This window comes from Girardinichthys multiradiatus, chromosome Y (genome assembly GCF_021462225.1).
Source record: "Girardinichthys multiradiatus isolate DD_20200921_A chromosome Y, DD_fGirMul_XY1, whole genome shotgun sequence".
NCBI lineage: Eukaryota > Metazoa > Chordata > Actinopteri > Cyprinodontiformes > Goodeidae > Girardinichthys > Girardinichthys multiradiatus.
This window is the reverse complement of record NC_061818.1, coordinates 40,900,293-40,927,869: the sequence shown is the minus strand read 5'-3', so window position 1 is coordinate 40,927,869 and position 27,577 is coordinate 40,900,293. Positions and strand designations below refer to the sequence as shown.

The 27,577-nt window shown below is 42.3% G+C and overlaps 1 protein-coding gene and 1 long non-coding RNA gene across 6 annotated transcripts; one reads left to right on the top strand and one right to left on the bottom strand.

The window, feature by feature from the left end:
- Positions 1 to 323: 323 nt before the first annotated feature.
- LOC124864994 (trafficking regulator of GLUT4 1-like) lies at positions 324 to 27,577 on the top strand. Of its 4 annotated transcripts, XM_047359972.1 has the most exons (6): positions 324 to 606; positions 5,520 to 6,371; positions 16,952 to 17,241; positions 22,284 to 22,573; positions 22,786 to 22,918; positions 23,032 to 27,577. In XM_047359972.1, exons 3-6 carry the CDS (start codon positions 17,004 to 17,006, stop codon positions 23,049 to 23,051), a joined length of 681 nt encoding a protein of 226 aa, XP_047215928.1. In that variant the 5' UTR covers positions 324 to 606; positions 5,520 to 6,371; positions 16,952 to 17,003; the 3' UTR covers positions 23,052 to 27,577. The 4 variants fall into 4 exon arrangements, with proteins under 4 accessions (XP_047215928.1, XP_047215925.1, XP_047215926.1 ...); XM_047359969.1 differs by lacking the exon at positions 5,520 to 6,371; XM_047359970.1 differs by lacking the exon at positions 5,520 to 6,371 and having other exon boundaries at positions 324 to 634.
- LOC124864995 lies at positions 612 to 1,567 on the bottom strand. Of its 2 annotated transcripts, none has more exons than XR_007037417.1 (3): positions 1,438 to 1,567; positions 826 to 954; positions 612 to 752 (listed from the first exon to the last, which is right to left on the bottom strand). It is a non-coding gene; the product is annotated as an uncharacterized LOC124864995 (long non-coding RNA). The 2 variants fall into 2 exon arrangements; XR_007037416.1 differs by having other exon boundaries at positions 1,386 to 1,514.

The following is a 27,577-nucleotide window of genomic DNA, read 5'->3' as shown; positions in this document are numbered from 1 at the left end:
TACATGGTCGGTGGTAAACTGTGAACAAGACTTCTTCTGACTTTCCTTCAATAATATCTGTCTTCTTCTCACCCTTCCATAAAGGGCAGATTTATGGAGGACATGAGTAGCGGTTGTCCTGCGGACAGATTGTCCCACCTGGACTGTGGACCTCTGACAAAATGTGCCGTGAATACTTGAAGATGACCCTGATGACCAGATGCAGGCCAGGTTGAATAGACTCAGAGGCTGCTGACCTGAAAAATCCCAACAGGCTTTTATTTTGAAAGCTCTTTTCATCATAGATTTGTGCTAACTTGATAATCAGAGGATGAAAAAGAAAGCAGCTACTGTACACACACACACACACACACACTCCCCCATCTCTTGCAGTGTTGGAGACGAAGCTGCTGCAGTGACTCTCTGCATCATCAGAAACAAACCGGACTGACAGGGAGCTGAAATCATCTCTCCAACCTCTCGAAAAACATCCAGCCGCATCTTTTTTCCACCATCTTTTATTCCATTTATTTTATTTTTCAGTCCTGCTGCCTTAAACTGGACCTCTGGATCTCCTGCAGAGACACAATGAGCCTCACCCTGCTGCTTGCTGTGGATTAAAACCAGGTGAGCTTCTCGGGCTGCTCCTCCTGAGGTGAGAAAAGCTGTTTGATGTGGAGAACCTGCTGCTGCTGCGTTCTCAGTGGGTGTGTCACAACCGTATCTCCATCCCTTCCTTTGTCTCAGTGTGATGCTCATGGTGGGTTTTATGTCTAAAACATTCAGACACGTTAATGAAATATTCATTCAAAGCAGGAGCTCAGCTGTTTTCCTTTGGTTCCTCACAGGATTTCATTCATCAGCTTCATGTTTCTCAGCTCAAACTGGACCTGCAGCTCATCTGTTCTGGAGGGTTTCTAGAAAATGCTGCAAGCAGCCAGTAACCTGGCATCACTCCCATATGTCCTGCTGCCACTGTGGGAAAAACAATGAGAAGATACATCTGCTGATGTTTTGTTTGGTTCCAGTGTGAAAAAATATATTTTTATTAAAACCTAAAATTCAAGAGTGGTAATAAATGAACTGACAAGCTTTAATCTGCAGAATAATTAATTATTTATGTTTGATGATGATTCTGTTACTGATTTATTAGGACTAAAGACACAAAAAACAGGAAATCAGATTTTAAATATTTGTACAAATTAGAATCAAATATGGATTAAAAAACAATATTTGAATCCTGAGCTTTTAAAACAAAACAAAATGTAACAAACTTAATTCAGCAGAAAGTTTATTTTTTATTCTTATTTATTTTCAGATTTGAATCAACTTTGAAAATGTCAAATTTCAAATTCAAATCAACATTTTATTTGTCAAAAGACTAAAATGGAATTTTAAACACGAACAGAACCGGCTTTGAGTGAAGAGGTCCGAGACTGGAGCTGCCTCTGTAATTACAGCGTGATGAAGATGAGCTGTGTGTCGGTGTCGTCAGTGAAACAGGGTCAGGCCCTGAAGTGGTGGTCCAGATCTGGTTCTACTCCCGGTTCTTAACAGTTTCATCACCTGAAACAGCAAATCTGAGCAGCGCTGCATCACTTCCTGTTCCTGAGAGTCCCGCCCACTTTGGGGGCGGCGGTTTTTTATGTCTGTGCACCACCTGTGTAAAATCTCCCCGTCCATTAAATCGAACGCACCGATCTCCTTGGCAACCGTTCTGTTATGGAGGTAAGCACGCATGCGCTCTCGTGTAGTTTATGTGAAATCTCTGGTCATAAGCGGTGTTTTCGAGCTGAACTGTGTTGTTGTAATTCATCAAATTAACATGAACCATAACTAGTTTATCTCCCTTTGCTTTTAACTGAGGTATTTAGCAGCGAACAGACAGACATTAAACGTAGCGGGGCTCGTTTTAAACGCTGGTCGTTCATAAAAACCTCGAGCTCTGAGGGGAGAGAAGCAAAGCAAGAGCATTGAGGCTCCAGCAAAGCAGAACAGTTCAGAAACTATTTGGAATGAGGAGAAAATAACTATATTTATAAACAGATTAAGTCGTGTTTTAGACTAACTATTGGTAGCGGATCTGATCTTCTTTGTGGGATCGTGAATTGTTGCAGCCGTAACTGGTTCTGGATGACGGCTTCATAGCAGACAGCCGTTCTTCCCTCTTCCCGGTACCGCGTACCAGAATCTTTTAGTGGTATTCAGTACCGGACCGTACCAGCTCACTTTCACCCCTGGATCCAACTAAAAATCAGTTCTAACTCCAGAATTTAGGAATATTTCATCCGAAGTGGGGTGTGGTCTCTCCCATCCTCAGACCTTCAGCAGCTGTCTGTGGAGACCACATTCCTGACTTAGACAACCAACATCTAAGCGATGACATGCAGCTTCATGTCATCACCAATCCTACGTGGAGACCCACATGAGCCCAGAACACCTCCAACAAGATGTTCCTGGTTCTTCATAAATCTAACCAACATACTGATGTGAGCTTTCCTTCTATTAAGCCAGCATGAAGAAACCAAAGGAGCTGTGATGTGAAAATGAATCCAGGTTCCCCTATGGTGTAAAAACCATCACAGCTCCTTTAGAACCTTGTTTGGTGGATAAGAGGCATAACTTCAACCCCAACATCTCACCAAGCTGGCATGAAGACGCATGCTCAGATGTCAGCTGGCTTTAAACATCCCAAAAACATCATCTGACAATGTTCACCCATGTCTCCTATGTTTAAGGTTACGACCAAAGATCTGCTAGTTAGTCTTTTGAGGGGTGGGACTATTGAACAGGTTGGTGGAACCCCTGAGCTTTAGATAATGCTTCCTCCACTGACCTCATGCTGCTCTGGAAGCTTTGCTGACGGGCCCTGAACCAGACCGAGCCTCTGTAGCTTGAGGTGGACCTGGGGCTGGAGCTAAAGGCTCAAGGTTCTGAACGGACCGCACTTATTACTTGAACCAGATGACCTTAGTGTGTTCAGATTGGTTAAATCTGGTTCCATGGAGACCGGATCAACCCTGATTATGATGCAGCGGAGTCAGAGTGAGTTTTTAATGCCACTTGGAAAAATGTTTCCTGTGTGAGGAAGTCCAACTTATTGCATCGAGTCTCTGAGTTTGCAGCAGTCTTTCTTGCTGGGTCTTGGCTGAGCTTTCTGGTACCAAGAGCCAATAATGTTTCTGTAGGTAGATTGTGAAAGAAGCTGGTACCCCCGTCTGGGGGGGGCTGGTACCTATCTCTAGTGGTCATTTGGGTACATCTGGACAGGTTGGCAGTGCAGACACAGAATAAACAACCATCACCTTTCATTTAGAGAGCCCAATTAACCAACGGGTTCTACTGATGGAGGGACCAGAGTGCCCGGAAAGGCCTGGATTTGAACCCAGGATCTTTTTGCTGCAAGGCAACGGTGCGAACCACTGCTCCACTGTGCAGCCCAGAAAACTAATCCGATTTCTCTAAAACCGGCAGAAACAGCACTGGTGATCCAGAGTTAAATATCAGATGGGTTCCTGAGCTAACTAATGGAGTGATTATTAAAGCACAGAGTTGCTGCTGCAGCAGAGCTAAAAACAGATGTTTGTCTCTTCCTGCTGCTTCCCTCTCCGGTTCTGATGTGTCCGACTCTGCAAACATTAATCCTCACCCTGAATCGGGAACAAAGGAAACAGCAGGTTAATTGCTGTGGGAGTCCTTCATTTAGGTACCAAGGTCTCTGTCAGCGTTCCTCTTTCTTTCTGCACCGCTGGGTCTCAGTAATGGATGGAAACGGTGCAGTGTACTCCAAGTATCTAAGGTCCGTTATAATTAAGGTTTCATTAAAGGTTAATAAATAATTTGGCACCCAAAGTCCTCTGTTACAAGTTTGAGCAGAGTCACTCAGTCAAAACACATTAAATTCAATAAAACTCTGAATTTGAATTCATTTCATTTAGAAATTTCAGTTAAATTTTCCATCTGAGAGCTGATTTGATAAACATCCTGTACTTTCATCTGTTTTTAGTTAAAAATCTGCTAACTGGATGAGATGAAACTGCTTGATTAGATCAGTGTCTGGTTATTTGTGAGTGCAGTTCGCAGAGATGAGTCAGATCATGCAAAAATAAACTGGTTGTTGGGGAATGTTTGCAGCAGAGCTCAGAGGTTTCCCTGTGCAAGAATAATAATACATTAGCACAACCTGAGAGAGGAACAGTAGAGTATGTAGAGGAAGCTACTGGGCAGCCACTAAAGAGTACCGATGGAAGTACTGGCACATGTTTAATGAGTAGAATATAATTCATCCACATTAAATTAGTTACCAGTTGGTGACTAGTTAAAGTTTTCATTGTTTTTTTCATAATCTTGGAAATTAAAAATGTTTTTATGAGGGTTCAACATAAAGTGTTAAACAACAGCAAAAAAAGGAAATTCATTTAAAAATTAAAAGAGATGAAAAAAATCTTAATTGATGGTGATGAAATTACCCTTTATTCCACATGGTTCGTTAAATAAAACTAAAGAAAGAAACATGATAAAACATTTCTGGGTTAACAGTAGCAGCAGCTCCAACCAGGAGTCTAACGGGACTCTCAGCATAAATAGATGTTTGTCTCACAGCTGCTGCAACCAAAATGAATGCTTTAGCTCCAAGGAAGACTTGGTTTCAGGTAGATCTCCACAATATGTTAAATAATTATCATTAACATCATCATCAGAACACTCACCTTACTAAAGTGATGATATTTCAATAATTAACAATTATTTAAGATATTTAATAATTAACATTTAATTTTAAATTTCTCCAAATGCTGTCTACTGAGCCATGGTTTAATTTTCTATATTTTCGGATTAATATTTTTAAAATGTTTTATTTCTTTGAAATAAATTTTTCTTTAAAGTAATTCAAATATATCTAAACAATTTAAATTTAGTTAGGCACAAGTTTTTTATAATGAAGATGCATTTCATGATAAAATAAATTTCTTAAGTCCTATTTTTGTGAAAATTAATTACAATGTGAACATAAAAAATAAATGTTTTCTGTCCTTACAAACATCATGAAGCAGTGTTTGGTCAGGCGGCTGATTAATTAATTTCTCTTCTTTTTGATTAATTCTGGCTGAAATGGACAGAAGGTGCCTTCCTCCACCTTCTCTATTTGCTGTTGGTGGAGGAGATGTTTGCAGGGTTAGAACTGCATCCTTCATCAGGATGAAGAACTGTTCTCATTGGTTTTCCTCCTCTTCCTCTCACTGACACGTTTCAGTGTGAAGCAGCTACAGAAGGTCTGCTGAGTTGCTGGGTTTCTGTTCCTCTGAGGAGTCTGAATGGATTGGAGCGATGAGTGAAACCAGCCTCAGAGATCAGGCTTCAGACCACAGAGTGATCCAAACTTCTTCAGCCTAATCCAATCTGTTGGATTCATGAAAAGGAACATTTAAATATTTTCCTGAAAGGGTTAAAGTGTGTTTACAAGCAGAAATCCCTGCCGGATCCTAAATTAATTTCTTCTCTTTCTTTGGAATTGACTCCTGACTTTAGGTTTGTATCTTTAGGAGCTCCCATGTCTCTGAAGATGCTGCAGACTGCTGAGGGTCAGCGCCGATCTGAGTTTCAGGAAAACTGGGTTTTAACTTTTCCTGAATTCCTTCCCTCTGCCGGATGAAGCTGCTGAGAACCTATTGTCTCAAACATCTTCATCATCATCATATCTGCTCCTACAAGATGCTGTTTCTGAGCCTTCAAGCAGTCCGGTCGGATCAGTTCCACTAATATCCTGTTAATCCCTGCAGGTTTTTGGATGAGTAAACATGCAGCGATGCTGCAGTGGTGTCCTGAGTCCTCTGGGGAAGTTACAGTCCCAGTAATCAGTCAAGTCCCGGCAGCTCATTACCATCCTCCGAGTGCTGCAACAAGGCTTTATCTCAGCCTGCTGTTTAGGATGCAGCTCGGATCGATGAGTCCGTCCATTGATCTGTGGCCTTTATGAAACTGCTGCTGATCGAACGCTTCACACAGGAACTCGTTAAGGGGCAACAAACGAGATGCAGTCAGGATAAGAAACATTTTTTAAAGTTACCACATTAAAAAATCTAATTTCTTCTAAGATTTGTGGAAAAAAAACCTCTTTCAACTTGGAGCTGCTGTCATCACATTTATGATAAAATACTTTGAAATGTGAATCCACTTTTCTTTGCGACACCTGAGGCAACAAAGACAGGAAGTGGGGTGGAGAAAGGGGGAAGACCTGCACCACTGGTCTCCTGGGTTGGGACTCGAATCCTGGACAGCTGGATCGAGGACTCCGTAAATACAAGCCCTACACCACGCCTGTCTGTGAATCTACTTTTCTCAAAACCAGGAAGGATCTGTTTGCTTTTCTAGTTTCGGAGCAGATGTTTGAGGAGGTAAGCTTTAATGTGCTGCTGCTGTTCTTCCAGGGACCAAGTCCTGGAATCAGTACCATTATGTTCCATCTATCTCTTCCTCGTTGCTGCTCAGTCAGCAGAGATGGTTCATCTGATCAGGATTTCTCCTGAGGTTCCCCAGGGATTTTTCTCTCTAGCGGGAGACTCTGGGTCAAAACCAGAACTCTCTAAGGGGACTGTCTATCCCTGCTGGCCTGACAACTCCTCTGGATCATCCTCCAGAAGAGGCTGGAGTGTCTCTAATGACAGTGATTACTCAGTTGGACGGATAAAATCCAAATCTTGTTCTGAAAGATGCACCGATCGGGCCGATATCAATTTCTGGTTTTCTTTTAGGCCTGACCTACAGATTTCCTTAAGCTCTGGAGCATTTAGGACGTCGACTCATCGTCTAAATTTAGTTTTAATTCCTAAATGTAACAAACTGACCCTCATAGAAAATGTCCTGCAGAGAAAAGAGAAATTTCCACATTTTTTCTTTCTGCTTCAAACCATGTGGACCTGAACCTTTATCCAAACATGTGGTGAGTGGATGTGTTTACAGACCCCCCAAAAACCTGGGAATTTACAGTTTTCTTGTGTTTAATGACCTGAATAGTGTTTGACCCGCAGGTCATCAGTCAGAGTTGATTTTAATCATCACTGCTTGTTTTATCCTGATAAATAAAAACAATAAAAATTTGAAAAAAGTAATACAAAGTTATTCTGTGATGACTAGAAATGATTTTAAATTCCAGTTAAATAAACAAGATCATCCTGCTGGCCTCTGATTCAAGTTGCAGAACAAGGAGCATCTTACTCTTCCTGACAGTAATACTAAATCATGAGCATCTCTCATTTTTACACCGTATTACCAAAGAGACAACCCTGCAGATCAGTGCAGTCGTTCCAGTACCCTCCATGTCCACAGGTGATACAATCCAGAGGCAAGTCATGCTAACTGCTGCTGCCAACATCTGCTGCTACTGTTGTTGAATTTTCTTATCAAAGTGGGTAGAAGTTGACTCATAACAAGAGAAAATCCGGACTTTGTCTTTATAAGTTTTATTCAAAGGCATTCAGTGTTTGAATGACTCTGACACTGAGGTTAGTCAGTGAAACAGAGCCCTGATCAACATTTACACACAGTATTTATACCAGAACATGACAGTTTTATCTCAACTTAAAAGAGTCTGTGTTTTATGACCCCAGACCCTTCTTGGGTTCAGAGGTGACAAATTTATCTAGGAACAAACCATCTGCTCTTCCTGACACATCCCCGTAAAGCATGAGTTTTAACCATTAAACTTCTGATAATGGTTTTTACAGCTTCCTCCTCTAACACAGATGTTCTGAGGAGTGAGGTAACCTAAAGGTCATACACTTTGGGACCCTTACTGCAAGAATTTCCACAAAAGAATCAACACCATAATTTCAGAGAGGTTTTCATAATGTGGTCTTAGGGAGCTATGCACCATTTATATAAACAAAGTACAACGTTTCTCTCGTATTGTCACTAAGTCCTCACTGGAGGTATTAACTACCCTTTTTCCCATGAGTGCTAAAACGTTTGGAACCCCATGTTACTTTATTCTTTATTCTGACATTCCCCTCTTCTGGCGCAGGGTCCAACCCATGCAACAATTCAGCAAAATGTTTAAACAAAAATGTTCTAGTAACCAAGATTACATTACATAGAACCAAAGAAATGAATTCTGACATAACTATGTGTCACTATGAATTTAACGAAAGCAGCATAAAGAAAATCCAGATGTTTTTAACTGTAATTCAGTTCCATTAACAACTAAACACAAACTTTAGTTATTCAGTTCATCAATGTCTCACTTAGAAATTAATCACATATCATCCTGATTTGTCTTGTACAAAGATGAGTATTAGATTAATGGACATCTAATGTAATTCAGATGCATAAATCCTACAAATTGAATCTAATAAATAATTCCCACCAAGTATGAAATCATAACTGATTCTTTATCAAAAATATATTTCTTACTTTTGCATATCTTGAACTGTCAGCTAGTTTAATGGCACCAGGGAAACTTTCAATCTAATAAATCACCAATGATTCTGCATGCAAAACTAATTCTTCAAACTAGTTTAAACTATTTCATTAACCTTTTAATAATAAAACACATAAATCTAAATGTCATCCTACATCCAAAAAAACATGTTATTAAGGCAACAATCACTACAAGCATTTTGATTCTATTGTCTCTTAAACAATGTTAAAACTCAGGAAGGGAGGTGCTGAGCGTTACCATGACAACAAAGGTGTGAACCAACCTGGTAGGTGGGCGGAGTCAGGCAGAACTAACCTCTGATTGACAGCCTATGGGCGGAACCACAGTTTCTTCATCCCAACCCATCTTAGTGAACCTTAAACTACAAAACTGTTAACATGCACCTACCTCAGAAACAAGCTGCTTCTTAACTCTCCTGAAAACTCAAAGTTTTAATCAATCTTGGATTTAGAAACATTATTCTAAACATGGATTATTGTTTCATGCAACAAATAAACAAACATTAATTCCATCAAAACAAAGACAAAACATCAAAGACAAACAAATGGCCAAATTTGAAGCTTCAAGAATTCAAAGACATTTTTAACAATCTCTTTTCAGAATATGTTTTCTCAACCATATATTTTAATGCTATAATTGATCAATTTTGTTCTGACAATCTTCAGGATCCTTTTTTAAAAAATGAGTGCACATAGTCCAAAAAATCTCAAACTATTTAGAAGCACAGCAACAGTTTTCTCTTAAATGAATCCAAATTTACTGATGCTGAAACCTTTTGCTAATTCTTTGTAATGTAACTCTATAATAATAACTACAATCCTGAGAGTTATTGTTATAATTCTCTTTTTGTTTGACTCAATTTAATCGCAGCTGTATTCAAGAATTTCTCTGCTCAGGTTAAATGTAAAGAAGTATTTTAAGCCGGCGTTGACATTTTTATGTTATACCCAAACTAAACAAAACTGCAGTGTTTGATTTAATCAGAAATTAAGACAAGAAACTTGACTCCAAACTGGACTTTTTTCCACATAGTGTTTCAAAGGGAAGACATAATTTTCCTTAATTTGGCTATTTAAATTTTCAGAGTTGGGGAGAAAATTATTACTAGAACCCCTCTTTAATAATCCAAATGCTGATAAATGTTTCAATATTTTATCTCTTAATAATCTGAAATCACCTTGTGTACCTTTGTACTCCTAGGTATTCTTTTAATCTTTAAACCCTAAGAAATCAAACAAGGAACCTTTATTTCTTTTCTTTTCCTAAAATGAAGGATTTTATTGTCTTTATTCTGTTATAAAAATCCTAACCTTGGTTCCAAAACTAAACTCTTCAACCCCAATCTGTGTCCCCAGAGTAGAAATTTTTAGTATTATTGCATTTCAAAGTCACCAAAATGACTGGAACTCATCATTGGCTTAGATCTATTTTAATAGGTAATCGGTCTACCATTAATTAAATATTATAATTTTATGGACCCAAAATCTATGGCTTACAGGCTTCAGGAGTCCAGGAACCACAAGTTGAGTACTACTGCATTGAACAATGGTGTTAACTTTCTGCAGAGATTGAAGGATTGGCTAAATATATTATTTCTGCTTGGACAATAATCAGATTTAAAATTATTAGTTCACAGCTCCTAATTTACCTCAGATCATATTTGCTTCTAACCCAGTTCATAAGAAGCTTCAGACAAACATTATGCTAAAAAAACAAGAACAAAACCCAGATCTGTTTTAAAATAAAGAAAAAACATGCTTAAAAAAACTTGTTACTGTGGTGGAAAATAACTCCACGGTTCTGAAGGCCTTTTCATGCAGAGTCTTTTAGGAAACATGAGATTAGTTTAATTTTTGTGTGGTACCACTGTCCAATCAGATTCTTTCTAAATAACCCCATTTTTCATTCTCATTTTAAAGGTTTGTTTTACCAAGGGAAATGTGTTTAACAAAACCAATTACTCTCAAAAGTTTTAAAATGTTTTAGCTGCTGATATCTTAGAAAACAACAAGTGTTTTAATATTTCTATGCAACACAGAACTGATTAGGTTTCCTTTCCTTCTCCAAAGGGAGAAAAAAGAACCTGCAGAACCAAACCTTTCATAGTTTTTGTCAGGACCTGATATAAGGTACAGTGTAAATCAACACGCTGCATGAATCAGAAGAGGGAAGAAAAACCTAATATAACCTCTTCCAGCAGCTGCTGTGAAAAACAATGAATTTGTACTTTCCATAAGCGTAAGTTAACACTTGTGGACATAAACTGCACCAAACTGTAAATACTGTGTCAGAAACTGTATGAAGACCATCTGCAGTAAAACTAAGCCTGTTTTAATGAGGTCTCTACCCATTAGATTTATGGGATATAAACTCTGACAACAGAAAATAATATCTGAAGGAGAAACCCATCAGGTTTTAAACATGCTCCTTCATGAGATCTGTCCTGAGAATAACATAGAAACACTTGGTTACTGCTGAGTTTTGGAGATGTTGTAACTTCCTCTGCTTTTAATAACTTTTAATAACTAGAATAATTGACCCTGAATATTCCACGACGAAAGATAACTTGTTTTTCTAAAAGAATTAACTGGAAAATATCAAATGAGTTAAGTTATCACCCTTTTAAAGATACTTTTCTAACCCTAAAATAATATTTTAACCCACTATATCTGTCCACGTCAAGCAAGCGTCACATGAGAAGCGGTTAATAAGCGTTCTTCATTGCAGAAAATAGGAAAAGATTTATGCAAATGTGTGTGTGTTTGTACGTTACCTCCATCAGTTTCTAAATCGCTCCAGAGTCAGACTGTCATGGCACACAGTCCTCTATCAGTCCAAAAAACAACCAGGCCCTTCAGGTCTGTTGGTGAGACATTCACTCCTTTGTCCACTTTAACTTCTCCAGGAGGGAGAAAGAACTTTGCTCCTGTTTCTCTTCTGCCTTCATAAGATGTGCTTTCAATATAAATCCATTGTATCGCTCTTCTGGCTCTGCAGCAGCATGGATCTTTGTCCATCTCAGTGGGTTTGGGCCAGACTTCTTCTGAGTTTTGTTCTCGTGGAAACTCACTGTGATTTGCAGCAGGCAGACAGACAGACAGGGTCTCTCTCTTTCAGGCCGTGCTGGAGAAGCGTCTCTGGTGGAGAAGCCATGAAGGGCAGGTTTCTAAAGTCCAGACTCAAAAACGCAGATGTTGAACTCAAATCCCATATATGTGTGTGTGTGTGTGTGTGTGTGTGTGTGTGTGTGTGTGTGTGTGTGAGAGAGGCAGAAGAAAAAGTTTAGTATAGGTTCAGATTTTGCACACAGAAATATTATCAGTCAGTCAGTCAGTTGTCCACCATAACATGCACTATACTCCTTTCTTTTCCGACTGATCGCAATATTTAAGACAAACGAAACTTCCTGCAGGAAAGTTTTAACTCTTTAACACCTTAATTGATGCACTCTGTGCTTTTTAATCTTTTTCTTATGTTTTTTATTTTTCTCATCTCCATCCATCAACTGTTTTACTTGAAACTATCTAAACTATTTAACTTATTTACCCTAAAACTTCCACTCTGTGAAAAACCAAACTTATCTTCCCAAATTAAAGCATATTTAACACAATCGCAGAGGGCCTTTAACTCTTCCACTCAGCGGGACTTTTTCAATCTCTCCTGGTCCGACCGCTGTGATGCCAAACCCGGTTTGACACCTAAGAATCAACTCTCCGTTGACTCCCTGGAATTCCTTTTACTTAATCTTATTATTACAGTTTCACCATTTAAGTATCTCAACTGTCTTCCCTCACCTGCCAGTTCAGGGTCTCGGGGTCCTATCCCTGGCCACTTAGAGGCGTCCCAATCCCTCAGGGAGGCTTTTACTAACCCCAGCCTAAATACCCCAGTCCTCATCAGGACTGAGTTTGGATTGCCAAATCCAGAACTTATTTACTTCAACACCGTCACCATTTAAGTATCTTCAGTGAAAAGTATGTTACAGCCTCAACATTCAAGTATCTCAGCTAAAATTTATCTTGTCTCTATCAACAAATAATTTTACGCAAAACTGATCAAGACTGTAAATTTAAGAGAAAACGGATATCTATTCCTCAACACCACCTACACTATTAGCAGGCAAAAGGAGAATAAATATAGATATCCTTACCTTTTCTGGTTTTGGGTCGACCCTGTGGTGTTGTAGAACGACGTCCGCCTCGTAGTCAATTAATTATCCTTCAGTTAGTGCCAAATCCGGGTCACGGCACCAATTGTTGAGGTAGGAAAACTTTACCGGCTGTCAGTTAACTCTTACATTACTCCTCACCTCTCATCGACTCTTTTTATTTGGCACCTAAAGGACAATCCTCAGTCAGAGATCAGTTGTAGTTTCCACAAGTTTATGAAAAACCAATCTGAATTCAGAGAGGGAGACATCACACTTACACGGGTACCTGGAAACGTCTGTGTGTTGTCTCACTGGGGGTTGCGTTACATTACATTTTATACCTTTCACTGCTATGCAGTACACATACACAATCATTTCTGTCTGTGGATGTCTCCCCAGCAACAGTATCCTTGCTACTAACATCTGCTGCTGCCAACATCTGCTGCTTTTCAAGAACATTTTCAGAACAGGGCGGTCATTATTCCAGGAATGAGATCCTGCCTTAAAAGTTTGAGTTGTTGAACAAGTAGAGCCTGAGATGTTCCTACAAACAAAGTCTATGTTTCAGAGTTGATCTGAGAGTCTGCTGAAACCTAACTGAACTCATAATGAGCTCGTCCACAATACACTACAAGCCAGAGGTCAGAGTTCAGTTACATCAGTTAGTCAACCTTATCGTCCCGCGCTGATCCTGTAGATCAGATTTAAACCAGTTGTATTCTTCTTTCCCTTTAGGGAGGTCTGAGCTCTGATTCACCAGTGAAAGGAAAACATCTGAGTCTGGGTGTTCTACAGCTGTTGACTAGGTTGTAGACTGAACATTAAAATAACTTTAGATATGTAAACATAACCTGCACGGTGGTGCCATTGGTAGCATTGTTTGTTGCCACGCAGTAGGAAAGTCCTGGGTTTGAATCCTGGGGTCTTCCTACAAGGAGTGTGTATGTTCTCCATGTGCATGCATGGGTTCCATCCAGGTACTCCAGCTTCCTCATGCAGTGCAAATGTTAGGCTAACCCCTTTCTCTAAACTGCCCTTAGGTATCAGTGTGTGCGCCCATGGATATTTGTCCTGTGTATCCCCAGGGAGGACCCTGCCTCCCATCCCAGGATTGATGGATGGATGAATTTGTGTACACTCCTGAGATGTCTGTAGATGTCTTCTGACAGCCTGGTTTGGTGTTTATAGCGGAGCTGATGAAGGCTTCAGTTTCTGACAACTAAGCAGAAAAAACTGCAATAATCTTCTTTCATTACAGCTCAGGGTTTTATATCACCTTGCCTCCTTTAAATCTCATGGCTACAGGATTTAATAACACTGCAGTAAAACTGGGGACAGAAGCAGTCAGAGCAGAAGCTTGGAGAGATGTTCCTGTATGTCTGCTGCTGTTGACCCAGTTTGGCCCAAAGCAATTTAGATTCCTGAGTTTAACCAAGATAATATGCTGCTTTATCCTAACAAAGTATTACTGATTTTGTTTCTTTAATAATCAGAGGTGGAAAAGTGCTAAAACTGACTACCAAAGTCACAGCACGATTACTAAAGTCAGATTTATATAAAGTTGCTGTCACTGATTTAATATCATGTTTCCCCTTCTGAATAGTTTGTGTAAACTGGGATCAACAGAGTGCAATTTACATCCTTCTGTGGTGTCATGACCGGGTGTGTTAATTTTCTGTGAGGTCACTATCATATTTGGGTCTGAGAATTATATTTCAATTCACCAAGAGTCTCCCCACATGGGTGAATAATTATTAGCCAAATTAATCAGAGGGTCAAATTAAGTTAAATTAAGTTTCAAGGATCCATTGAGTGAACTATCTGCATATCGTTGTGAAATTGATGTTGACAGTGGGTCCGTGCTGAAACATCTGAGTCACGGTTGTTGATTCTGCAGCAGTGGTAAATATGTCTGCTACACATGATGTCTAACAGCTGTAGCACTCATGCAATATACATTTTTGACATGTCCCAAAAAACTGTCAGCCTGGCTTACCTGGTGATTCAGCCCCAGGGGATTTACTCACTCCCACATGTGGGAGCACTGTTTTCCTGTAAGATTGGGGCTACCAACTACAGGTCCTTCTCAAAATATTAGCATATTGTGATAAAGTTCATTATTTTCCATAATGTCATGATGAAAATTTAACATTCATATATTTTAGATTCATTGCACACTAACTGAAATATTTCAGGTCTTTTATTGTCTTAATACGGATGATTTTGGCATACAGCTCATGACAACCCAAAATTCCTATCTCACAAAATTAGCATATTTCATCCGACCAATAAAAGAAAAGTGTTTTTAATACAAAAAACATCAACCTTCAAATAATCATGTACAGTTATGCACTCAATACTTGGTCAGGAATCCTTTGGCAGAAATGACTGCTTCAATGCGGCGTGGCATGGAGGCAATCAGCCTGTGACACTGCTGAGGTCTTATGGAGGCCCAGGATGCTTCAATAGCGGCCTTTAGCTCATCCAGAGTGTTGGGTCTTGAGTCTCTCAACGTTCTCTTCACAATATCCCACAGATTCTCTATGGGGTTCAGGTCAGGAGAGTTGGCAGGCCAATTGAGCACAGTGATACCATGGTCAGTAAACCATTTACCAGTGGTTTTGGCACTGTGAGCAGGTGCCAGGTCGTGCTGAAAAATGAAATCTTCATCTCCATAAAGCTTTTCAGCAGATGGAAGCATGAAGTGGTCCAAAATCTCCTGATAGCTAGCTGCATTGACCCTGCCCTTGATAAAACACAGTGGACCAACACCAGCAGCTGACACGGCATCCCAGACCATCACTGACTGTGGGTACTTGACACTGGACTTCTGGCATTTTGGCATTTCCTTCTCCACAATCTTCCTCAGGGTCCGGTCACCTCTTCTCGTTGTGCAGCGTTTTCTGCCACACTTTTTCCTTCCCACAGACTTCCCACTGAGGTGCCTTGATACAGCACTCTGGGAACAGCCTATTCGTTCAGAAACTTCTTTCTGTGTCTTACCCTCTTGCTTGAGGGTGTCAATAGTGGCCTTCTGGACAGCAGTCAGGTCGGCAGTCTTACCCATGATTGGGGTTTTGAGTGATGAACCAGGCTGGGAGTTTTAAAGGCCTCAGGAATCTTTTGCAGGTGTTTAGAGTTAACTCGTTGATTCAGATGATTAGGTTCATAGCTCGTTTAGAGACCCTTTTAATGATATGCTAATTTTGTGAGATAGGAATTTTGGGTTTTCATGAGCTGTATGCCAAAATCATCCGTATTAAGACAATAAAAGACCTGAAATATTTCAGTTAGTGTGCAATGAATCTAAAATATATGAATGTTAAATTTTCATCATGACATTATGGAAAATAATGAACTTTATCACAATATGCTAATATTTTGAGAAGGACCTGTATAGTGTGATGGAGCATGAAGAAGCTCACAGGCCTCAGGTGTAAAACTTTCTTTCTGCAGATCTTTCCAAACAGCCTCATAGAACCAGAGATTTAGTCAAAGCAGGTTCTTATCACTGCAGGGAGCAACTCAGGAAACAATCATGGGGCATAAATGATCTTGCTATGATGCTGCTGTCCAGTTTATTTATCTAAATGCCTGACAGCACGTGAGGACGCTTGTCAGACTTTGAATGTGAATGCTGTGTTTTATTCAATAAAGGCAAAACATACCTGAGATTACAGAAGGATGAATGATTTTTTTTATTATTTTAGCTAAAGTTATGGATGGTTTTACTTTTCATGATTGCAAAGATTTTTTTGACGTCTGATGAAACAGTCACTGTAAGTTTAATTTCATGTAAATCGGTGCACACATTTACTCCAAGCCTGTGTCTGGCTGGTGGACCCACTCCCACCCCTGTAAGTAAAGTCTCCTGTGGAGTTGAGAATGGACTCAAGACACCCCTGTCCCACTAAGCTGTCCATCCAGACCAGTGTTAAGGGTTCTGTTTGTTGCCATGTTTTGTGGAAAGTTTTTAAAAGACTCTGTTTTCCATCGTGGAGACAAACTTATTCCACTAAGTTTATGTAGGAGGCTTACTCTTTGTAAGCCTCCTAAATAATAATGTTAATCATAAAAGAAAGAATAATTAGCCAAGTAACAAGATAATATCAGATCAGATCTGCTTTGTTCACCATAATCATCTTGTGCATAATATCCCGAACTAAGTTTTCCTTATGACAAAACGAGTTTTGTGATCTTTTGTTAACAAGATATTTTTCTTCATGATCCTGTTTTCTTTCTCTCTCTGTTGCTGTTTTAAAAAGGTGGTTAAAACTAGCTTCGGCCTACTCTTTTCTGTCTATAATTTATGTCATTCGATGAAATATAATTTCTGGGTTTTGGGTCCATGAAATCCGTCAGTTATATATCAAAACTTTCCTTTCCAGAACGAGCCCTGCTTTCAGCTTTTCCTCACCTGACCGTTGTTTGACCAGTACAATGGACCCCGCACCCAGTGGTGCTCCAGAATCCAGCAACATGGAGGAGCCCCAGCAGCCGGAGGAGCCAACTAGCACACTACCAGACAGAGATGCTTCCTTGCCTGCTGCTACACCTCAACCATCCAGTGAAGAGCACCAAACAGCGATGTCAACAACAGACGCTCTGGAGATCCGACAAATAGAAAAGGAGACATCAGTTGACCATCTGACAGTGATCAGTGAGAACGCGGAGACCAGTAAGTTCACCTCGTCAGGACAGTCTGCTTTGAAGGATTTCTATCCTGTCCAGCCTGTAGCTCAGTATTTGAAACCAGTGTTGTTGATATGACTTTCTACAAACTGGCAAATCCATTTAATGCCACACCGAGGACTGTGCAAAACCTCCAAATATAAAAGGTGGAAACGATTCCTTTTTTCACTTTAAGCTGTAAGCCATCTTTCTGCCATTACGTTGTGGCTGAATCAATAGCATATGAGCTATGTCTGAATATATTTGGGGGCTTGAGAGCTTTTAGGTGCTCATGTTTTTTGAGATAGTGAAAATCAGAGGTGTTTATCTATTGAGGAAAATGTACCATCTGTTTTGTAAGGTGCCTTGAGACAATATTTGGAGTGAACAAGACAATATTTCTGTCACAACTTGGAATTATATGTTTTTTCAAATATTAATGATTTAGCAGGTTTAGTCCAGGTAAATGTTTTAACAAAGATGATCAAATATTATCTTAAAAACACTGCAAAAATGTGTTTTATTTTTAGTGCAGTAGCGAAGCCCCAGGGCGAAATGCTAGCTTTAGCAGATACTAACTTTAGCACTTCTAGCCACTAGCATTGGGGAATGCTATAACACTTTGGCCTTCTTACACCAGTCCCTACTTATACTCACATGTCCTCTAGTTCATATCCTTCTGTTTGATGCTGCATGGCTTCCCTCTCTCTCCTGTACTGACCCACAGTGCTTCGGGTTTCGCTGCCCACAACCTTCTCTGGTCTCTTCTTTCACTCTGAGACTGACAGCAGCCATAAACAGAGCAGCAGTCTAGACTCATTTCAGACCGTGGGGCCACCTTGCTATTAACAATCCAACCCCCATTGAAATGATATTCAGTTCTAATGAAAAATGAATCAATCGTGATAAACTAACTCGATCCGACCGAACTCAAAGGATTAGGTACTAATGGAAAATTGTCATGATTGTTTGCGGCCGACCCAAGGAGGCATCTTCGTCCATCGATTCTGTAACATAACAAGACAAATTTGTTATTTCCTTTCCTTCCTCAAAATAAGTCTCATACATGTTTAACACATAGTGCCAAGCTTAAAGTACTCACCATCATATTCTGGGCTTAAAAGTATAGCTTAAACTCACTTCATCAGATGAAGTCACATGCTAACTGGATAGCTCTATGTGGGACAGGCTTCACTTTAATTAGGAATATTGTGGTATTTTAATGTCGTGAGAGTCCATGCCATGAGATGTTACAGCCCCATCACTAATACCTCCATAGCCATGGGACATTCCTTAAACTCCTACTTTTAGAGGTTCCAGGGAAGCATCATGATGAGATGTCTATATCACCTCAACAGACTGAGCAGATTTCTCACTGTAGCCTTAAAGGATATTTTGTTTCAACACAAAACAAGACAAATAAAGTACTCGTACTCGTACTTGTCGTCTTCCACTTTATCCGGGACCGGGTGGCAGGGGCAGCAGACTCAGCAGAGACGCCCAGACGTCCCTCTCCCCAGACACCTCCTCCAGCTCCTCCGGGGGGAACCCAAGGTGTTCCCAGGCCAGCCGAGAGACATAGTCCCTCCAGCGTGTCCTGGGCCGTCCCCTGGGCCTCTTCCCGGTGGGACGTGCCTGGAACACCTACCGAGGACGGCGTCCAGGAGGCATCCGGTATAGATGCCCGAGCCACCTCAACTGGCTCCTCTCGATGTGGAGGAGCAGCAGCTCTACTCCGAGCCCCTCCCGGATGGCCTAGCTCCTCAACCTATCTCTAAGGGAGTGCCCGGCCACCCTACGGAGGAAGCTCATTTCCGCTGCTTGTATCCGGGATCTCGTTCTTTCGGTCATGACCCAAAGTTCATGGCCATAGGTGAAGGTAGGAACGTAGACCGACCAGTAAATCGAGAGCTTCACTTTTCGGCTCAGCTCTCTCTTCACCACAACGGACCGGCACAGCGCCCCCATTACTGTGGCAGCTGCACCGATCCGTCTGTCGATCTCCCGCTCCATTCTTCCCTCACTCGTGAACAAGACCCCGAGATACTTAAAGTCCTCCACTTGAGGCAGGAACTACCCTCCAAACTGAAGAGGACAAGCCACCCTTTTCCGGTCGAGAACCATGGCCTCGGACTTGGAGGAGCTGATCTTCATCCCAGCCGTTTCACACGTGGCTGCGAACCGCCCCAGTGCATGCTGTAGGTCTTGGCTAGATGGGGCCAACAGGACCACGTCATCTGCAAAAAGAAGAGACGAAATCCTCTGGTCCCCAAACCAGACCCCCTCCGGCCCTTGGCTGCGCCTAGAAATCCCGTCCATAAAAGTTATGAACAGGACCGGTGACAAAGGGCAGCCCTGCTGGAGTCCAACATGCACCGGGAACAGGTCCGACTTAGTGCCGGCAATGCGAACCAAACTCCTGGTCCGCTTGTACAGAGACCGGATGGCCCCTAGTAAAGGGCTCCCGATTCCATACTCCTGGAGCTCCCCCCACAGGGCATCACGAGGGACACAGTCGAATGCTTTCTCCAGGTTCCAGGTACACAAAACACATGTGGACCGGTTGGGCAAACTCCCATGAACCCTCGAGCACCCTGTAGAGGGTATAGAGCTGGTCCAGTGTTCCACGGCCGGGACGAAAACCACACTGCTCCTCCTGAAGCCGAGGTTCGACTATCGGTCGGACTCTCCTCTCCAATACCCTGGCGTAGGCCTTACCAGGGAGGCTGAGGAGTGTGATCCCCCTGTAGTTGGAACACACCCTCCGGTCACCCTTCTTATGAAGGGGGACCACGACCCCAGTCTGCCAATCCAAAGGCACTGTCCCCGTCCGCCACGCAATGTTGAAGAGGCGTGTCAACCATGACAGCCCCACAACATCCAAAGACTTAAGGTACTCAGGGCGGATCTCATCCAACCCCGAAGCCCTGCCACCACGGAGCTTTTTAACCACCTCGGTGACTTCAGCCTGGGTGATGAAAGAGTCCAACCCTGAGTCCCCAGCCTCTGTTTCCACCAGGGAATGCCTGATGGCAGGATTGAGGAGATCCTTGAAGTACTCCTTCCACCGGCCGATAATGTCCCCAGTTGAGGTCAGCAGCCTCCCACCCCCACTATAAACAGTGTTGGCGAAGCAATGCTTCCCCCTCCTGAGGCGCCGGACGGTTTGCCAGAATCCCTTTGGGGCCAACCGGTAGTCCTTCTCCATGGCCTCACCGAACTCCTCCCAAGTCCGAGTTTTTGCCTCTGCCACAGCCCGGGCCGCGGCACGCTTGGCCCCATGGTACCCGTCAGCCGCCTCAGGAGTCCCACAAGCCAACCACAGCCGATAGGACTCCTTCTTCAGCTTGACAGCGTCCCTTAATTTTCTGTGGTTTCTTTATGTTTATTGGCCCCCAGCTCAGCCGTCTCGTGTTGGGGTTTACCCCAGTGGATGAGAGGGTCGCATCTCTGCGCCTTCGGGTTGGGGAGAGGTCTCTGACTATCATTTCGGCCTATGGGCCGAGTGGTAGTGCGGAGTACCCAGCCTTCTTGGCGTCCCTGTCGGGGGTGCTGGATAGTGCCCCTCCTGGGGACTCCATTATTCTGCTGGGGGACTTCAACGCCCACGTAGGAAACGACAGTGACACCTGGAGAGGCGTGATTGGGAGGAATGGCCTCCCAGATCTGAATCCAAGCGGTGTTTTGTTATTGGACTTCTGTGCTAGTCACGGATTGTCCATAATTAACACCATGTTCAAACATAAGGGTGTCCATCAGTGCACTTGGCACCAGGACACCCTAGGCAGGAGGTCAATGATCGATTTTGTTGTCGTATCATCAGACCTTTGGCCGCATGTTTTGGACACTTGGGTGAAGAGAGGGGCTGAGCTGTCCACTGATCACCACCTGGTGGTGAGTTGGATCCGCTGGAGGAGGAGAAAGCCGGACAGACTTGGCAGGCCCAAGCGCATAGTGAGGGTCTGCTGGGAGCGTCTGGCGGACCCCTTGGCCAGGGATGTATTCAACTCTCACCTCCGGGAGAGCTTTGACCAGATTCCGAGGGATGTTGGAGACATAGAGTCCGAGTGGACCATGTTCTCCACATCTATTGTTGATGCTGCTGCCCGTAGCTGCGGCTGTAAGGTGTGCGGTCCCTGTCGCGGCGGCAATCCCAGAACCCGGTGGTGCACACCGGCAGTAAGAAAATTTATTTTCTGTGGTTTCTTTATTTATTTATTTCTTTTTTAAACATAAAGAAACCACAGAAAATTTATTTATCTGCAAAACACCTACAAAATATCCACCACTTGAATTAATAGCCCAAATTACAGCAATGACAATACAAACCTGGGTCACCAGGACACAGCTGCTCAGTCAGCTCATTCTTCCTGCTTCTGTGGCTCATATACACTCTACTCTACTCTACTCTACTCTACTCTACTCTACTCTACTCTACTCTACTCTACTCTACTCTACTCTACTCTACTCTACTCTACTCTACTCTACTCTGCTCTGCTCTGCTCTGCTCTGCTCTACTCTACTCTACTCTACTCTACTCTACTCTACTCTACTCTACTCTACCCTACCCTGCCCTGCCCTGCTCTGCTCTGCTCTGCTCTGCTCTGCTCTGCTCTGCTCTACTCTACTCTACTCTGCTCTGCTCTGCTCTGCTCTGCTCTGCTCTGCTCTGCTCTGCTCTGCTCTGCTCTGCTCTGCTCTACTCTACTCTGCTCTGCTCTGCTCTGCTCTGCTCTGCTCTGCTCTGCTCTGCTCTACTCTACTCTACTCTACTCTACTCTACTCTACTCTGCTCTGCTCTGCTCTGCTCTGCTCTACTCTACTCTACTCTACTCTACTCTACTCTACTCTACTCTGCTCTACTCTACTCTACTCTGCTCTGCTCTGCTCTGCTCTGCTCTGCTCTGCTCTGCTCTGCTCTGCTCTACTCTACTCTACTCTACTCTACTCTACTCTACTCTACTCTACTCTGCTCTGCTATTTATTTTTGGTTTATCTGCGGTTCATTCCTGCTAACTACACTTTCTGTGCTAATTTGTTGCCTTGCAGGTAACGGTGTTGCTCCTGTGATGGGTGAAACATCACCCACAGTGTCCTCTGTGTCGCCCAAGCTTTACGCTAAGCCAGGTGGCCATCATAATGGCCGGCCTCACTTGGGCAGCCGGTCCGGCTCGTTGGCGGCGGGCTCACCGAGGCCCTCGCTTACCCGCCAGCCCAGTGCCATCACAGAGGTCACTGGGGACGGATCGAAACCAAGGGATTACCTGATCCTTGCCATCCTGTCCTGCTTCTGCCCATTGGTGCCCATTAACATCGTGGCCCTCTCGTTCTCCGTGATGGTAAGAAATCCAACTTTTCCCAATTAAAGGGCCTATAAATCCCAGTTGTGACGTAAATCTCGGGAAAGGATGTTTGAAAGTCATCAAACCTGTGGAAATATAAGCAAACATTTTAGTTAATTCTTAATTATTGTTTTGTAAACAGCTGGTCATATTGGCTATTTTGTAAAACACTGTTTTATTCGGTTAACTCTTACCATGTTTTCCTTCAGTCGCGGAACAGTCTGCAGCAGGGCAATGTGGACGGAGCCCGCCGTTTGGGTCGGAACGCCTTGGTTCTGTCGGTCGTCTCCATTTTAGGAGGGATTGCTATCATCGCTGCAGCTATCGCCTTCAACTGGGGACGTAAGTATGACATGACTTTACCTTCTTACAGTTAGCCTCCTTTCTGCACCAAACACCGACCCAAACTCCTTGGGAGAATCAGGAAATGTAACTTCTTGTTTGCCTCTTTGCAGGGATTTTAAAATCCCGATAAAACAAGTCTGCACGGAGAGTCCATCTTCAGGACCACATCCAGACCAACATGGCACTGTTCAGTCCCGTCTCCGAGCACTATCATTCCCATCCTCCTTCACCAGATGGAAAAACAACCGTATCTCTGTTTCAGTTTGTTGTTTTATTTCTGCACAACGATGAGCATGATCTGCCTGACGCTCTACCTCCAGCACAACCAGCCAACTCTGTCCCAACACGCAGTCAGAAACCAGCAGGACAGAATGATGGATCACCATTTCACTATTTGGTAGCAGCTTATCTTCTGCTCTCACTGATTTTTCTCCCACCATCATGGAATCGGACATTCGTTTCTATGGAAAATGGATTATTCTGACGTCTCATGTTGACGCAAACTGATGGATCTCATGTTCTGTTGCCAAAAAAAGTCTAAGTTGATGTAAAACTGGGAGATGATGCTGCTATGAAACTTTGTACTGAAGATGATTTAAGACTTTTGCTGTGAGGGCAGGAAAGAAACAGACAACCTCATAGACTGATTTGCCACCAGGTCATGGTTAGCTGATTTCTCCACCTTTCTCTGAACCAGACATCAGGTTTACTCCCCATGTTTAGGAGGAACCGGCTCCAGTCGCTGTGACAAGAACCCACTCATGTTTCGGTTCTGGACTTTCGTCAGGCAATGTCTGACAGCCAGAGGCTATCTTAAACTAAACATACCGCTAAATTTAAAATCATTGCTCAAACGTCTGAGATAATCCATGCTTCCTGATACTCCCAATCCATAAAGTCCCAGGACAACTGAATTTAGTACATTAATGTACTGTCAATGGATAAGAGATGGGGTGCACCTTGGACAGGTTGAGATAATGCTTCTGATTTTATGTTTAAAGAAGGTGTACTGTTGGGAAGTAGGTGCTAACATCTCCATGATACGTCTTATGGAAGCAAAAAGAAGACATGCTTCAAAATTTGATATAGAATTTGATATCAGCCGAGGCCTAGACTGTAACCTTAAACCCGTACTCCTTTATTAAACTATCGGATCAAGAAAGCAGGTTTATCATCAGTAATCAGAGAAGTTGAGCTGGAGTAAGGCTGTAAGGTTTCATACCATATAAGAAACATCCATCACTGATTAGGCAACAGATCACAGTTAAAGATCTCCCTGAAGTGTCCTGATAGCGATGCTAAGAGATGAAATTGGGTGAAACACAAGATGATCTCATTTCTGCACAGCATGACAAGAAGAGCAGCTTTGATTTCATCAGACTTGACTTGAACTCAAATAAAAAAGTGAAGTCACAGGCTGCAGAAAGTTGCACTGAAACGAATAACCAGATGGCTGTTCTGCCTGATAAAGGTCTTCTACAGAAACATCTCAAATATATCTTCACTGGGTCTGAAGGAAACAGTGGTGTGCAGGTTCTCCTCCAGGTGATGGTTCTGGTTAAAAAAGTTCACCTTTAACTGGTTGGATGTTCAGGAAGTCTGACCTCAGACTCAGTTCTAGTTTACCCCAGACTGCTGAGCTGCAGTCGTAACTGATCCCAGGTCAGGCCTTCACATTCAGCCATATTTTATGATTCTGTCTGACCGCAGTGTTTCTGCTTACCGGATGTTAAGTGATGAGTCGGATCGGATTTTTCCCAGTCATTCCCAGGACTGCTATTCATTTGGGAGGTTAGGTTACGTTTACTCCGCACATCTCGCCTCTTTGGGCTTTTCTGATTGTGATCGGTGGGTCAGTGTTTCACTCCTGATGGAGGGAGTCTGTTGTCTCTGTTCTCAGGCTTCTAAACCACAGTTCAGCTTCATTTGACCCCAGAGTCTCTAACACCCGTTTGGTCTGAATTTCATGTTTCGGTTCAAGAATGAATGCTTTCCAGTTCTTACTGGAGCTGAACACATTTCAGTGTCCTGGTGAGTCTGAACCCGACCCGTAGGCCAGAAACCTGCTGCTCAGACAGGTTGGAAGTGATTCTTTCATGGTTTTCATTGAGTCCAATTGCATCCAAATGTATTTTATTTAAGTAAATAAAATGTCAAACTTATAGATAATCAGCACCAACTCCCCACCCCAACCTGACAACACATTTAATATTTATTCTATAGTTTCCCAGTGTGAAAAATAGACTATTTCCAGATAAGATTTAGATGTTTTCCCATCCAAAGGAACAATCTGGTTCAATAAATTATATTTTAATAACTAACATATTAAATGAGAGAGATAAATGCACAAAGATACAAAAATAAATCAAATAATCCTGTCTGTGTTTATTCAGGACAGAAACTTTATTTTGCCACCATGAACTTGTGGGATGTTTTAAAGTTTCCTTCAGGAAGAATTCGAGTTTATCCTAAACTGCATCTGCATCATTTCAAACCCAAAGGAATTTTTATTTAAAAAGAACATTCAAATGTTTCTTGTGCATTCATTATGATGGCCCTTTATGGCCATTTTAATCAATAACACTAGAAAGGTTTATGATATTTTTGAGTCAAATAATTTCTACAAAAATGAAACCAGTACAAACTTCAAACCAAGCCTGAACAGCTGCAGGTGGATCTTGTATTTTTACAGTAATGGAGTCTCTGGACCCAAACCAGGAAGTTCATAGACTGGAAGGAACTCATAGCACTATGTAGGTCTTCAGTCTCTGTTGAACACTGAGTTCTTTAACATCTCACTTCATTCAGAGGCTGCAGAACAACCAGTCGTCTGGGTCATTTAGGACAAATCCTCTGTTTAACTTTCAGCTGTTCTTTGTTTTGAAAGGCTTCCAGAGTGCAGATTTAACTCCTACCTGGTTGGGCAGGTAGCTGTAAGAGTGTTTTACAACCCAGCAATAAATTAAATGTTTGTGATGATGCTGCAGCCCTGCAGGGCTTCTGGTGCCAATAAAACCTGTTTATTCAGTGGTCCTGGATAAGGAGCATTATCGTTAGAAACTGTGACTGGTTTCATGTTGTTCACGGCAAATTATTCTTGCACATAATTGTTGACATCTGTGCACCCAAAGAACTCTTTGTGGCTGATTGTTTGGAATAAACTCAGATGAACTAAGCTGTAACAGAACCAGAATGTCCTATAACCTGTGCATGTTTATACTATTTATTACAGAATGCTTTTACATGCGACTGTACCTTCATTCAGCAGCAGAGCTACCTGAGAAACGCTGTAAATAGATGACAAATATCCTCTTCTTCTCTGTGGTTTGCATGTGGCAGGTGTTGGAAGCGATGGTTGAGCTCAGGTTGTCCTGTTGGCTTCTCAGGTGAGGAAGGAGAAACCAAATTTTCTACACAACAATGTCTTTTTGTTGAGGCAGGGAGTCTGGGTTGGGTTCTTGTTACTTTGTTCCTTCTCCGCTCCTTGCTTTGCACAACAAAAACTTATAGTTTTGGTCCCTTAGAAGCTAGACTTTTATTGGCACAAAAAGGAGCCACTTCCTATGAGTCTCTTTATTCCAGAGTTCACCAGGATCCCACAATGGTTCTCTCCACACCCGCCATGGTTTTCTTTCTATCCACCATAGGTCTCTATATGCAGAAAAGGTCTTAATACCTGCTATGGGTTCTATTGTGCCCAGTAGGGGGCCCTTTATACCCCCATGGGTGTTTGTGCACACACAAGAGGTCCTTTTGTGCCTTCCCCTAGTCACCATTGATCTCTTCCTACTCACAGTAGGCCCAAATCCTCCCCATGGGTCCGTGTTAGCAGTGTGTTTGTAGCTGACATGGGTCTCCTCATATTTTCATGACAGGTCTTTATACCCTCCATGGGACTCTTTGCATGAGTTTCATGTGCTACCCATGTAGAGTCCAAACTGACCCATCTTTCTGCATGGTGACTATTTCTGAACTCTGTTAAAGCCTTTTATTTTGAATTATGTGTGTTTGTGGTTGGTAGGAGAAGTCCCAGTAGGTTGATGGGTCTGTTATGGTGATGTTTGGGTGGAACATGGGAACAAAGTGGTGAAGGAACAAAGTAACCTGGACTATCAGAACCTTCTGCTGGTTGGACCTGACGATGATCCCTGAGGTGAAATCAGAAACGGATCTTCACATATTGATGCATCCAGTCGCCTACACCTTGTTCACACCATCGCTCGACCCTCTCCTGTTCTGATTGTAGCATGCCTCTTTACTAACCACATTATGCAAGTAAACTGTAGGAATGTGCAGCTTGCCTCTGTGTGAATGCTTTGTTCTCGCTGATTGTTCTGTGGTTGTGTTCTTGGACAAGGTTTCTTCTGGACCACGCTTCGGCTACCTCTCAGTTTCCTCCGCTGCATCTATTTGATGTTTCTTGAAAATGACTGTTAAAACTCTTGCGCTTTTCTTTGCTTATTCAGTGCAAACATTGTGACTGGTACATGAACACATTCACATCAGTATCTGCAGTTATTTCATGTTCTTCTCTGGGTCAATCGGCACAACGTGTAAATAGAAAAACTGTTGGGGTTTATATTTGAACTGAAAGAATTGGTTGTATTTGATCCGTTTTATTGGGAAATGAAAAGTCCGAAAGAAGGTTTTAGTGAA